General features: G+C 35.1%; 1 protein-coding gene across 1 annotated transcript; it reads left to right on the top strand.

Annotated features, from left to right (window-relative positions):
* The first annotated feature begins 438 nt into the window (after positions 1–438).
* LOC9316804 lies at positions 439–2,049 on the top strand. The gene has a single exon (XM_021029678.1). It carries the CDS (start codon positions 1,113–1,115, stop codon positions 1,863–1,865), a length of 753 nt encoding a protein of 250 aa, XP_020885337.1. The 5' UTR covers positions 439–1,112; the 3' UTR covers positions 1,866–2,049.
* Positions 2,050–15,476: the final 13,427 nt, after the last annotated feature.

The raw sequence follows: 15,476 nt of genomic DNA, 5'->3' as shown, positions 1-15,476 counted from the left end.
TTTCTTTAATTCATATAAATGTAATAAAAAGTGATATTTGTATATTTTCTTTATATTTGAAAGTATATGTCTAGTTTATGTAAAATGTTTTCTTATTATTTTTAGATTATTTTTAGATTTTTTACTTTTAACTTTTAAAACTTAAGTCACAAGAAAATTGTGATTTCTTTACTTTTTGAATCTCATTGAATTAGATTTCTTTGTTAAATTGCACAAAGGAAAATGATCTAATTTTTTCAAGAAAGACAATTATGTTTCCTTTACTAAGAAAAGTGGAAAAGGTTGAATACAAAAGAGAGGGATATTTTGGTAAAAAGAGATAGATATACTCTAAGAGTAGTAGCTTATAAAAAGCCATAGAAATCACACAAACATGCATTCAGAGTCAAAATTTCAATCTTCACTGTTTTCATTTTCCTCTAAAAGTCTTTGGCCAAGGTATATATATTTCTCTAATTTGTTAGATCTTAGGTTTGGGGTTTTTTTTTTTTCTTTCTGATTTCTCATATCGATCTCATATATGTTGATCTCACTGATCTGATGAATTTGGGGGAGAATCAATATTAACCAATAACCAATACGGTACTATTGTACATGAACCAAAAAATTTGTGTAACGGACCCAAATTCTTGCAATTTTGTTGAATACCTTTTGTTTTCATATATTGAATAAATTTGATTTTTTTAAAGCATGGAGTAGTAGTGCACACCAAATATACCATGTGAATATATGGTCCGAATATATGTGATATAGTTTCGTTTATTTCAAGGTTAGAGAGGTTTATCTCTTTCAATGATATGCATAAGGCCTTGGCGATGATTGGGCCGACATATTTAACGTTTAGCACTTTTGTAGGCCTGTTCAGAAAACTTTGCCATCGAATAGTAATCGTCGTTGGTCTGGAATTTTAGTCTAAATTCAATTTTGGTTCCTCTAACCTCATTAATAAGATGATTGAAAATTAACAAATGTTTTGATACATGTATAGTTCAATTATGGTTTCCTAATCATCCAAGTATCCAACTGTTTGGTTTTATTATGAATTTGTTTATTGCGTAATTTATTAATGAATGTTGTTTTTTGGTTAATATTGAAATCATTTAGCTTGAGAGATGCCTAAAGAAAATCGTAAAATGTGTGAGTCAAGCAACAATGTCAGAGTGTCGCCATACCCGCTTCGGTCTTCTAGGACCGACAAACACAAGTCGTCTGAGTCGCCGCCTATTGAGACAGGTTGGGAGGATGTGCGGTGTGTGATCTGCATGGAACCGCCTCACAATGCTGTCCTTTTGACATGCTCTTCCTCTTCTAGTGGATGTCATCCTTACATGTGCGATACGAGTGTTCGTCACTCCAACTGTTTTAAGCAGTTCCGTAAAAAGAACCGAACAAAGCGCTTAAGCACCAAGACCTTACAATGTCCTCTCTGTAGAGGAGAAGTATTCGAGGCGACAAACGTGACAAGCACTGCAAGAAGATTTATGAATGCTCAACCGAGGTCTTGCTCTGTAGAGGATTGCAAATTCTCTGGGACGTATTCTCAGCTTAATAAGCACTTGAAAACTGAGCATCGCGGTATTGTCCCACAAAAGGTCGATCCACAGAGACAACAGAGGTGGGAAATGATGGAGAGAGATGCTGAATACGTTGAACTCATGACTGCAGCTGAGATTCCGCATGCGACCGAGGTTGTGCATCAACAGCTTCCCAACGATCATCATCATCCTCATGTGTTTCGGGTGACCGTTAATGGAGCCATATGGAATCTAATTGATCCGAGTCAGGGAAGGAATGGATTAGGCATCACCAACTATACCCCAATGCAGTTTCTACCATTGAGCATGTATGGCGGTGGGACTCGGTAAAGAATTCAAACTTGTTTAGTGACAACCCCAAATAAAAAATTTGCTTAAAGTTTTGATGTCTCAATACCTATTTACTTTCATCAGTTTGGATCCATAATGTTTAGAATTTCTAATATTTAGGTTGTCTTTCTAGCAATATTATAGTTGTTAAGCTTGTATCATATCTCACAAAGTTGTGTTACTAATTCTTTTAGTTATTTTCACTTAAGGAAAAAAGTATTAAAAAAATACACCAACGGCTTGTCATTTTTATATTTCAATTAAAATTATACATAAAAATAAAAATTATATATATATATATATATATATATGTTTTAGAAATTTATTTATTTATTTATGATCCTAGTTTGATTTTAGAAAATTTTAATAATTGATAAAGAAATGTTTTCACTATTTTAAAAGATTTTGAAGAATTTAAATATAATTTGTGTTTTTTTTTGGATATATATATATATATTACTAAAAAGCTAAAATGTTTATTGGTGTGTGAATATTTGTCCGCCAATCTTATCTTAACACATTTATATGAATAGAGAAGCAAATATATAGACATAAGAAAAGCTTTCGGAAGCTCTCTACTCTCCGGAGATATGCGCCTATCAAGGGCTAAGACGTAGGATAGGCGTCACCTGCCTCACTTGTCAGCCATTTTATAATTCTCCAGTGCTCTGTAGACACTTGAGATCTAATCGCAATATGCTTTCAACTATAACTTCAACAACAATAAAACAATGGACGGTTCATTCATAACACACAATAACGATAAAATGGCAAGACCTAGGCGGGCAAAAAGACAAGTAAACCTTAATTATAAATACCTCTTCTTTTGGAACAAGATGAGAGATCGACAATGATCTGTAGAAAAATAAAAGGAAAGAATAAGATGATAGATGAATGAAAGAAAATCCAACTAGCAGAAAATGGGGGTCAAATACAAAACAAAATAGGTGACCTCTAAAACATATATGTTTAATATTCAGTATTACTATATAAATTATATATTAATTTAATTTATTTTAGTGTATAAAATGCGTTAAAAGTAAAAAAAAAATTTATTGACTCAACATCAAAAAGGTTAATTGTTGATTTTCTTATAAACGTATCAATACAATAATAACACCAGATTTCTCTTATGGGTTGACACATCAGCTTTTTCAGCTCTTCTCAGTCTGACACATCAGTAAAAAACTTTGTCCAATTAAATTATAACAATTAATACAACTCAGCACTTGTTTGTTCGACGTCACCTTGTCTCTCTACTTACAAGCTCTATAATCCCTACCCGCTCTTGAAAACGAAAAGGTTTCAAATTGTTTCTCGAGGCGGTGGTTTCTCAAATCGAAGATTAAAGATGAAGAAGAAGAATTTGATGAGAAGAGCTTGATCGATAACACACTTAATTCTATCTGTATTTTCTCCCACGACATCATCTCTGGTAAGGTTAGTATTTGATCCCACCTTGTTTGGAATTATGATCATTTGGTTGGGCCTCAATCAATAACATTTCTGATCTTGGAAAAATAGTTCTTTGCAGAGTGCCTTACTTAGCTCACCTTTTGCTTCTTTTTTTGCTTGCTATCCCGACTCAATTTTGTTTATACATTGCTTCAACTCAATGGTTCTCTCTTCTCTTTTCCTCCTTCCCTAAAAATTCGCCAAGAAAATCAAAAACTTTTCTCGGGAAAATCTTGAAGCCTTTGCTAGCAAAAATATTCCAAACAAAAATTAGATTTTTAGGACATAATATATATCAAAGAACTATAACACCTATATCTAGATAAAATAAAGGAAAAACCCAATTGCAAAGATTTTTTTAGGTTGTCTTAACTATATATCCGATTTTTTTTTACCTAATTTACGAAAAACTATTCAACCATTGTTTCACAGATTGCAGAAGAATCTCATACCATGGTCGAGTCTGCATACTAGCTTAGTTCAGGATATTAAGAAAAAGGTTACAACATTACCATGTTTAGTCATACCACATCCGATGCATTTATGATAGTGGAAACTGATACATCTGAAATAGGTTATGGAAGAATCCTTAAACAAAAAATGTCTGAGTCTACCCAAGAGTCTATAGTCCGTTTTCATTCAGGGGTTTGGCTAGAACCCCAAAAGAACTATTCTACAGTGAAAAAGAAGTTTTATCTATTGTAAACTATATTTCTAAAATTCAAGATGATTTAACAAACAAAAAGTTTTTATTACCTGTAGACTGTAAATCAGCCAAAGAGATTTTAAAAAGGATGTTAAGAATTTAATTCCTAAACAAATATTCGCTAGATGGCAAGCTATTTTATCTGTTTTTTATTTTGATATACAATATACTAGATCATCACCCGTACTATAGTACGGATTGAATTTCATTTATTACAAAATTTATAAATTTTATGTTTTAGAATAAAGTTGTGATATATTATAATAGTAAGTGAAAAAATAATATTTTTTTCTCAGTCCCTATATATAATATTAGAATGAATATATTTTCCTTTTTCTATAGTATTCAATTATGGATATTTTTTTAAGATATGAAAATGGAAAATAAGATTATTTTTTTAAAAAATTAATATTGTTTGAACAATGAGTTAATTTATGTTAACGACCACAAAATGAGAGTGCATAAAATTTAGTTAGATCAAAAATCAAAATATCATAAATGAATCGCATCTAAAACGTATATTATTTTGAATTACTTAAGAAAATTAGCTATTATTTTGAATTAATTTAAGAAATTATTTTTTCAAATTCTGATTCATTGGTTGTTGAAATAGAGATTTGTTTGAGCTAATTACGGAATTTACCAATTATTCACATAATCAAATATGTTATGAACATATATTTGATATATAATAATACCAAATTCAATCCGTATGTGGAGTCTATATTTTCATTTTACAATCCCTATGAAAATATAGCGATACAATCTATCATTTATTATTTTCAAAATTGTTTGCAGAATCAAATTTTAAAATATTTAGAAGTATCAAACTTTATTTAACCCATCTCATCATAAAATCTTAAAATGCCGTCTGTTATAAGGATCATAACTTTCTACCATATAATACATTACATTTAACCCGCCGCCTACTATAGATATTTTAAACATATCTTTTTAGAAAATCAAATTAATGTATTTATAATTTTTTTTATCTTTTTAATCTATTAAATATGTATGATATTCTTTAATATATTAAATTAATAAATTTTAAAATGTTCCAAATTAAAATCTTTAAAATGTTTTATTGTAGTATGTAAGATTATGAATTTTAAAAAATGATATGAAATTAAATATAAATATTCAAATAGATATAAAGATCATAACTCATTTCATTATATAATATATTATATTCAATCCGCCGTCTATTATAAATATTTGTTTCAAAAATCAAATTAGAGTATTTATACTTTATAAATTTTTGATCTATTAAGTATTGATGATATCAAAAAAAAAAGAATATATTACTCAAATATGAATTTTTGACCCGTTAAATTTGTTCTTTTATACATTAAATAATTTATATTCGTTTTTAAAAATTCAAATCTTGGTATATGCGAAAAAAATTTACTTTTTTTTATTATATAGATGATATAATGATTTATTTATTTATATAAATAGAATCATATAAAGATGAGAGGTGAAGTATAATGATTAATAACAAATTAATATGGTAAGTTAGATATCAAATCTTATATGTTCATTTTGATTGGTCATTCTTTTTAAAGAAATTAATAATAGATTTTCGTTTTTATAATTAAATTAGATTAATTAAATTGCATAAAATCGTATTTTACTTGTTTATCCTTAATGAGTTGAATTAATTTACTCTATAAAATTTTATTTCTAATGGCATTCTTAAGTTAATTCTTACAAAGGGGAATGTTAATTAAGGGTAATTGTAAATTATACTCCCTAAATAATAGTATAAGATAAAAGGAGAAAATAATTTTTTACCTGATTTTTTAACAAGAGAGTATTTACAGGGAAAAACTTCATACCTCCAAAATGAGTGAAACACAAAAGAAGTTGACAAAGGGAAGCAAATAACTAGGAGTAATCAATACTCTGCATCAGCGGAATTTCCTCCCTTATCCTACGCAAAATCTGTTAACCCTCAACCACAAAAAACTTCATCCTCCTCACCAAAAACCACTGACCAAAAATAAACATACTTCCTAAAACCACAATGCCAACACCTTATTACCGCTTCATTTACCAAACTTATATCTCTCAAAGACTTAGGAGGTGTTATTGGTTTGCAACTTTGAAAGATTTTTAATGACTTTAAAAAAATATAAAAAGTAGATAAAATTAAAGATTTTGAATGATTATTAGAGAGTTTTTTATAATCTCTTTGATTAGCTTTTCCATAATCTTCTAAAGTCTCCCTCATAATTTTTACAATCTTGTAAAGTCTCCCTAAATATAATTATAAACTTTGATAGTATCTCAAACTTTTACTATAACATATCTCCAAAATATTGCATAATATTCTATTGTTCTAAACATTGTTCGTGTGTTAGATTTTTTCAGCATATTACTAGAATTTGGAGAAATGTTTTTCGAATAGTGTTTATTAAAAAGTAGGCACATAGGGCTTCTTCACGATGGTTAGTACAGTGTTCGGTTCAGAGATAGCTTGGTTCATGATGATGAAGATACAGAGAAGAGCAAATAAATTTTTTGTTGTTTCCATGTTTTGTAGAGGTCGTGATGAAATAAAAGAGGAGAAGAAGAAAATATTATATGGAGAGATTAGAGATAGGTCGTAACAAGTTACGTTCATGTTACGTCTATGGGTCTTTGTTAGAGAGATTAGAGAGAGGTCGTAAACAAGTTACGTTCATGGGTCTTTGTTATCATTGGTCTTTGTTTAATGGGTAGGAAGATGATCCACGTTAATATATGTTGTTTTCTAAATGTACAAAGTCAAATGTACTCATATGATTCACAATCTCTTTTTTTTTTATGATACTTTTCATGATTTTAGTTTGTGAAGAAAAGTGTATAAAATCATAAACCAATAACACAATAGTTTAAATCATTAACAATCATAGATACTTTTGTTTTAGTTGAATAACACAAAAATTTTAATGATTTTATTAAAGTATGAATCCAATAACTCCAGATTTATAAAGATTTTAGATTAGTTTTTACAAATCCAAAACTAATAACACCAAACTTTAAGAGAGTCTTAAAAAATCTTAATTGAATAACAAAAGATTTTTCCTAACATTTTAAGTCATTAAAAGTCCTACACAATCACAAACCAATAACACCCCCTTAACCCTTTACACCAATCATATATTTTACGAGGATAGCCAATACCTTACCGATGATCTTACCAAAAACCGTACTTTCTACAAATCCATCCTCGTAGATATCAAATCAGCTGAAATAACACCAACAAAACAAATCCAAACTTTATTTCCTATTCCACCTGCAAAATCCTCAAAATATGTAATCTCCAAGACCTTGGGTTTATCAAACTCCATACCGCCAAAGATTTCTCCATCCCTGGATACCCCATTCCAATATTTACCTACATAGACTACCAAAATGCTTTTCTTCATACCTTTTACCTACGCACCTATGACCACTCTTGGTTTTTCTCCTTTGACTTACATTGCCCTAAAACAATACCAAGCTGGTTCTATGAATGGTGGTACTGATTTGGCCCGTTCGATGAAATCTATCCTTCTCAAATACATAAACTTTCATTACCCTACTACACCAAACACGAAAAACACCAACCCATTGGCTCTTTACCAAAGATAGCTTTCCATATTGACATGGGAATATCATGGATACTATCTTGGCACTACAACCTCATCCCATTCCTACCAGGTATGCCATATTCATTGGTCCGAGGACACCGAATCAAATGGTGGGACAAATACAACATGGATCGATGTTCCGTCTCCAACTTAGAGAAATAGATACAAACACATAAACAAATCAAACAATCTGTCGCTACAGTATCCCGAGCCTTACCACATATTCAAACAAAAACCACTTCAAAACCAACCAGCCCATCAGAATCAACAACTTCATCCTCGGGGTCCAAGAAAAGCAAAAGAAAAGAAAAACTCAAGAAACTTCTCGAACAATAGCAATGCAAATATCCTCGTCAGACGATGAAGATGAAGCTACTCAAGATGAAGATCCATACCGCGATCCATTTTAACACTTTGTAATATTCGAAAAAAAATCAAACCAAAAATATATATCCTATATATATGTATCCTATATGTAACCAAAAATATATATGTAAACAAAATATATATCCTACATGTAACCAAAAATAAAATATATGTAACCAAGAATATATATGTAAACAAAATATATATTTTATATGTAACCAAAAATATATCCTATAAGTAACCAAAATTTATTATGCAACCAAAATAATATATATATATATATGTATATATCTCCTATATGTAACCAAAAATAAAATATATATGTAACCAAGATATATTATGCAAGCAAAATAATATATATATATATATATATATAGATATATCTCTCTTATATGTAACCAAATATATGTAAGTAATAAAACTAACTAAGTATAAATAACTAGATATGGACCCGTGCGTTGCACGGGTTGTCGGTCGAGATTATCATTCTTAACATTTTTATTTTATTTTTGTAACCTTAACTAAAATTCTATAAACATATATATTTTAGAAAATACAGCATAATTATTTCTAAATATAGATTTATTAGCATAATGTACAATATAAAACATTATTTGTAGTTATGTTATACTAATTATTAAATTATCTAATATAAATGTTGGCCTATTTATAAAATTATATAATTCTTTGCTTATTATAGGTTATGAAGTCATAAATATTCATATGTTATATTATTGAATTTTAATAAGTTATTTACATCCATGAGAAGAGTGTGTTACATCTTCTAATTTCAATGTGGACAAGATGGAAACAAAACTATGACAATAAGAAAATATAAACTATATAGTTACGTAAATATATGAACGATATATGTAAAATATGTAAACATATAGTATGAGATACGTAAATATATGATTTTGTTTAGAAAAGTTTGACGTCATAATAAAATTGTTACAATAAAAGAAGACAAAATATGAGACCGTCTATATCCATGTCATATAACTTTACTTGATAATATGAAATATCCTTAACAGAAAGAGAAAACCTTATAAGGAATTAGAGAATATATACTAAATATCTTAAAACTAAAAAAATTAAAAAATAACATCAGACTAAACATTATCTATTTGCTACATGGTTTTTGTCATTTTTTTGGCTAATATTATTAATTTATTCGTTTTCTCTTATTTCTAATTTTCAAATCTCTATATTTCTCTCATTAGATTTCTCTTATTTTTGTTCGAACTCCTCTTTCTTTCTCCTTCTCTCCCTCTCGTCGGATTTCTTTACCACTATATCTTTATTTATTTTTTTCCCTATCTATATTTCTCGCATTTGTCGGGCATCACCACCGAGTCTCACTACTCTGACCTACCACCACAACTAAATCTCACTACTATCACAATCACCACCACCAACAATACCGAATCTCGCTAATTCTGACTCACCACCTTCATCAATATTTACCGCCGCTACCACCATCAAGCTTGAACCACCATCATCAACACCAACACCACTTACCGTCTCTTATCCTCTTTTCCCAACTTCTCTTATTACTCAACCTTCTTTATCTCCTCCGACATTGGACCAAGGCTCTCCGACAATAACTCTAGTCTATGTCTATCGTCGTTCATCATTATTAATTTGCCTCAATTGCCATATATTCATTAGATCTGAATATCACATGCTATTTTTAGAAAAACATCGTAATTTGAAATATTTGTTTTATAATTGATATGATATAGCATCGTTAAGAAATTAGTTTGCTTGATGAGAAAATTTGAGACAATCTATTTGTTTATTTAAAGGTCACTATTTACAATCCTTTTTCTTATAGGATTAATAATTGATTGTATAATTTTCTTAATGTTTTTTTCTATTTTTGAATCTTTTTCTTGGAAAAACTCTTATGGAAATATATGAACAATTTCTTTATAATTAGCTTTCTAAAAACAAAAATTTTGTTTGCTATATGGCAAAAACTCTTATGGAAATATATTTACAATTTTCTTATAATTAGCTTTTTTGATTTTAAAACTGTTTAAATTTATAATTTTTTATAATTATCTAAAGGTGACTATTTACAATCCTTTTTCTTATAGGATTAATAATTGATTGTATAATTTTCTTAATTTGTTTTCTATTTTTAAATCTTTTCTTGGAAAAACTCTTATGGAAATATATATACAATTTCTTTATAATTAGCTTTCTAAAAAAAAAAATTTTGTTTGCTAGATGGCAAAAACTCTTAACATTAATCACTCCCGCCACGACGGCGGGGAACGATCGCAAAAGAGTATACTAAAATAATATGTATACTAAAAGAGTAAACTAAAATAATATGGCTTTTCTGATTAATTTCTTCGCCTAGTAAAATTGACGTCCCTGGCACGTTTCCTTATAATTAGCTATTTACATTTTAAAACTGTTTAAATTTATAATTTTTTTATAATTATCTTTTTACTTTTACTTTCTTTTTAAAAAGAAAATTTTATTTGACACATGTCAAAATCTCAGATCGAAAAATTTGACACGTGTCACGATCTCGTGAGTTATTGACTTTGAAAACCATACTTTATATAATAAGACATACTCTTGCAGTACATGAATATGCAACAACTTCTACCGACTCTTCCAAGACTCTACTTTCAAGACAATATGAAGACAAAGTCATCATCAATCACACAACATAAAGAGTTTGTCGAGTCAAGACTTCAACATCAAGCCAAAACCATCATTCTCTCCAGCGATAACGTTTCCTTATTCAAGACAACAAGGACAAAATCAATAATCAAGGAGAGCTTACTCATCATAAACAATCTCAACAAAGATGCCACATCAAGGATTCTGCAAGACAACTTACCATAGTTTTGTATAAATAGAAAAAAAAAAAGTGACTAGAGAGTGATGGGTCTCAATATCAGACTAAGACACGAAACAAAGAACACTTGATTGGGGAATTAACATTGCCTCTTTTTGGCTTTTCTGATTAATTTATAAAAGAAGAATTAAATGGAAGCAAACGTGGAGACTGTGCTCCTACATAACAGGAATTGGGAAAGTGGTGAGTTTAGTTTCCTCAATACAAGGAAGACTAAGTTTCATTATTATCTGAAACAAAGCAACAACAAAGAACCGAACCAGTCACATGTATTTCCGGTTCGAGATTCTGATCCGACTCGACGTACGCCGGTTTGGTTCGTCACTCACATCAACCGGTTCTCTGGCTCCATCATTAGTCCCCCCGCCAACACGAAGCTTGTCCTCAAGATTCACATCAGGGAAGCTGATCCGAAACTGTTCCTAATCCTCCCAAGTCGCATCGACCTCCGGTAAACCTTGCCACAAAACCAGAACCTCACAAACTGACTTACCCTCCCGTCGTACCGTACGCATCTTTAGAACTTGTTCAGGTCGTAACCGTAAAAGGCCATTCGTACGCAGTGGTGGAAGAGTATCCGATGATGGCGTGTCTGACCCAACCCGCTGCTTAAGCAAGGACACATGAAAAACTGAATGGATCTTTGTACCTTCAGGCAACTTAAGACGGTAAGCCACTGGTCCGACGCGAGCTTCAATTTGGAATGGCCCAAAATACCGGGTAGAAAGCTTCTGGGACGTGCGGCGAAAAATAGAGTGCTGACGATATGGTTGCAGGCGGAGAAAAACCCAATCCCCCACTGCGAACACCACATCGCGTCGTTTGACATCAGCCACTTGCTTCATTCTGTTATTCGCAGCCTCTAAGTGTTTCTTTAAATTGCTCAGCAGCACATCTCTCTCAAGCAACTGTTCGTCAAGCTCTAGGATTGGTGTAGACCCTGATTCATAACCTGCCAACACCGGCGGGTCGCGACCAAACACAGCCTTAAATGGTGACATGCCAATGGAAGAGTGGTAAGTGGTATTGTACCAGAATTCGGCCCACGGTAACATAAAGCTCCATTGCTTTGGTCTATCATGGACGAAACAGCGAAGAAATTGCTCAATGCAACGATTGACGACTTCCGTTTGCCAGTCCTGTCATTTCCTAGAATATGTGTTAGTATAGGCTGGAATATGTAAGTATTGTCTAGAAGTTCCCTGTTGGTCCCTTACTAGTCCCGTCACTCTGCGGATGATACGCGGACGACATACATAATTTGGTACCCGAGAGACGCCACAGTTCGCGCTAAAACGCACTAACAAACAACGGGTCGTGATTGCTTACGATAGACTTGGGAATACCATGCAGTTTGACCACAAACTCAACAAACTTAGCTGCCACATATTTGGAAGTATAAGGATGAGATAGTGGTACCAGGTGGGCTGCCTTGGAGAGGTGATCAACGACAACCATAATAGTGGTGTGTTTGTCGGAGCATGGGAGGCCATCGATGAAGTCCATAGAGAGGTCCTCCCAGACTTGGTGTGGCATTTGCAGTGGCTGGAGTAACCCGGCCGGTGAAAGACTGACAGATTTGGCCCGTCGACAAACATCGCAGGCTACCACGTATTCCCGGACCGTTCTGTGCATAGCCGGCCAGTAAAATGCTTGAGCCAAACGTTTAAATGTCCGTAGGACTCCCGAATGACCCCAGCTGGGGTGTTATGGTACTCTTGCAAGAGAGAACGTACCAAATTGGAATGAGGAGGGATGACCACGCGGTTATGAAAACATACCAGACCGTTGCGGTGCGCATAAGGCTGTCCTGGAGCTGCAGTTGCAAGTTTCCCTATGCGGAGCAAGTACGGGTCTGTTGCTTGGAGGCTGCGGAGGTCGTCCCAAAGAGCGGCCTATGGACTGCACAAAGTATTGAGGCACGGGCTATGAGCACGACGGGAGAGAGCATCGACCACCTTATTTGTGACTCCCGACTTGTAAGTGATTTTGTAATCGTACCCGTCCAATTTTCCCATCCATTTCTACTGTTCCGGTGTGAGGATACGTTGCTCAACCAGAAGCCGGAGACTGCGTTGGTCGGTTTGAATGGTGAAACGTCGGCCCAGCAGATAGGGTCGCCATGCGCGGATAGCCACCACGATAGCTAACATTTTGCGGGCGTATGTAGACCAATTCTTCTTCGCTACCCCAAGAGAACGGCTCATGAACGCGATTGGTCGCCCGTTTTGTGTAAGAACAGCACCTATACCTTCCCCCGATGCGTCCGTTTGTATGATGAAAGGGACCGTGAAGTCGGGTAAGGCCAATGTCGGGGTCGTAGTCATGGCCTGTTTGAGAACAGAAAAAGCTGTATCGGCGTCAGCAGTCCATTCAAATTTACCTTTTTTGAGGAGATTGGTCAGTGGCCGTGCGATGACCCCATAGCTTTGCACGAACTTTCTGTAATAACCCATAAGACCCAAAAACCCACGCAGCTCGGTGATCGTGGTAGGCGCAGGCCAGTCCATCATCGCCCGAATCTTGTTTTGGTCCACTTTCACTCCTTCACCCGAGATTATGTAGCCCAAGTACTCTAATTTGCGGCTCCCAAATTCGCATTTCTTACGCTTAACAAACAGCCCGTGAGTTTGTAGGAGCTCCATCACCGTCGTCACATGTTGTATGTGCTCCTCCGGGGATCGACTATACACCAAAATATCATCGAAAAAAACGAGGACGAACTTGCGGAGAAAGCTGCGGAAGACCGAATTCATCAAGGCCTGGAAGGTAGAGGGAGCGTTGCACAGCCTAAATGGCATGACCAAGTATTCGTAATGGCCGTTGTGTGTACGAAAAGCCATTTTGGGAATGTCAAGCTCGTGGACTCGAACTTGGTGATACCCGGCTGTGAGATCGAGTTTAGTGAAGATGACTGCGCCGTGGAGCTCATCAAGCATGTCTTCCACTATTGGGATCGGAAAACGGTCCTTCACTGTGGCGGAATTGAGGGCGCGGTAGTCTGTACAAAACCTCCACGAACCATCCTTCTTTTTGACAAGTAAGACCGGCGAGGAGAATGGGATGCAGCTAGGTCGAATCAAACCGGCATCGAGCATGGTCTGGACCTATCGCTCAATTTCCTCCTTCTGAAAATGAGCGTATCGGTATGGGCGAAAATTGATGGGATCCAAGCCTTCTTTGAGGGCTATGTGGTGCTCAATTGCTCGCCGTGGTGGAAGTGAGGTCGGGGTCTGAAAAATGGCCTCAAAACGGACCAGAAGGCGGTGGATCTCGTCGGAGATGGGGGTTGGAGCGGCTTTATCACCGGCGGTGGCTGCGTGAATGGAGATGGTAAAGATCGAGTGGCCTTGTTTGGCTTCTCTCTCTATTTCTGCGGGCTGGGCCTCTCCAATAGTCACCTTGCGCAGCCCATTAACTTTGACCTCTTTATCGGCCCATTGGAAAACCATTGATTGGGCCTTCCAATCACATATAATCGGCCCAAGTGATTCTAGCCAGCTGACTCCCAGAACGACATCAAGCCCCGACAGAGGTAAGCTGTAAAAGTCGACAACGAAAGATTCATCGGATAACCCCATTGGCACTTGGCGGTAAGCTCCATGGCAACGAAGTGGGTGGCCATCAGCGACACGGACATTGAACGGCGATGTAGGTGTCAATTTCAATCCCAAACGCAACGCTTCTTTCTCGCCAATAAAGTTATGGGTTGCGCTGCTGTCAATGAGTGCCACCAGTTTCTTTCGCCCGATATCGATTTGTACCCGAAGTGTCTTCGGTGAACCCCACCCAGTCAGTGATTGCAACGAGATCTCGAGCTCCACCGTGTCGTGGCTGTCCACAAATTCATCTTCCTCCTCCTCTACATCTTCGCCTACCATGAGGAGTAATTGTGAGCGTTTGCACTTATGTCCCGGGCTGTACCGTTCATCACAACTGAAACAAAGCCCCAAGCTTCGTTTGTGTTTCATCTCGTCCCAGCTTAGTCTCTTTGGTGTTGGTAACTGTACCGAACGTGGTTACATCGGGGTCGGTGGTGACAACTGCGATGATGACTGCCGCGTGGTATTGTGTAGAGCTAACGACCGTTGTGGGAAGCTCTTTTTCTGTCGTTGTAACTCATCGCTACGTCTTGAAAGTCGGATAACATCCTTCAAGGTCGTCGGAGCGAACATCTGAACATGATTAGCTATGGATTCGTTGACTCCACCCAAGAAGATACCCACGAGTGCCTCTTCGGACCAGTTATGGACTTTGTTCTGCAACTTCTCGAATTCCCTTTGGTAATCAAGCAAAGAGCCGGTCTGACGGATTTTAGACAGGGCCATGTGAAAGTTTTCACCTTCTGTAGGACCGAACCGAGTCCAGAGCTCCTCTTCAAACACATCCCAAGGGGCGTGTAGTGGGTGGATCTTGAGTTTCTTGGCTGTGGCCATCCACCATTCATTGGCTTCCTCCGTGAGGTGAAAAGCCGCAAAGCTAACATACTGATCATCCGGGATATCTTGGTAAGAAAACAATTGTTTCACCTTGCTTAGCCATTCCGTGGGATCCCCGCCACTGAATCGCTGGAGCTTAAGCTTCGG

The sequence above is a fragment of the Arabidopsis lyrata genome (genome assembly GCF_000004255.2).
Source record: "Arabidopsis lyrata subsp. lyrata unplaced genomic scaffold ARALYscaffold_4, whole genome shotgun sequence".
NCBI lineage: Eukaryota > Viridiplantae > Streptophyta > Magnoliopsida > Brassicales > Brassicaceae > Arabidopsis > Arabidopsis lyrata.
The sequence above is the reverse complement of the archived record's forward strand: the minus strand, read 5'-3'. Positions and strand labels throughout refer to the sequence as shown.

What these genes read in the sequence shown, in the direction of transcription:
- LOC9316804 (XM_021029678.1), top strand. Translation starts at nt 1,113, where the DNA reads ATGCCTAAAGAAAATCGTAAAATGTGTGAGTCAAGCAACAATGTCAGA.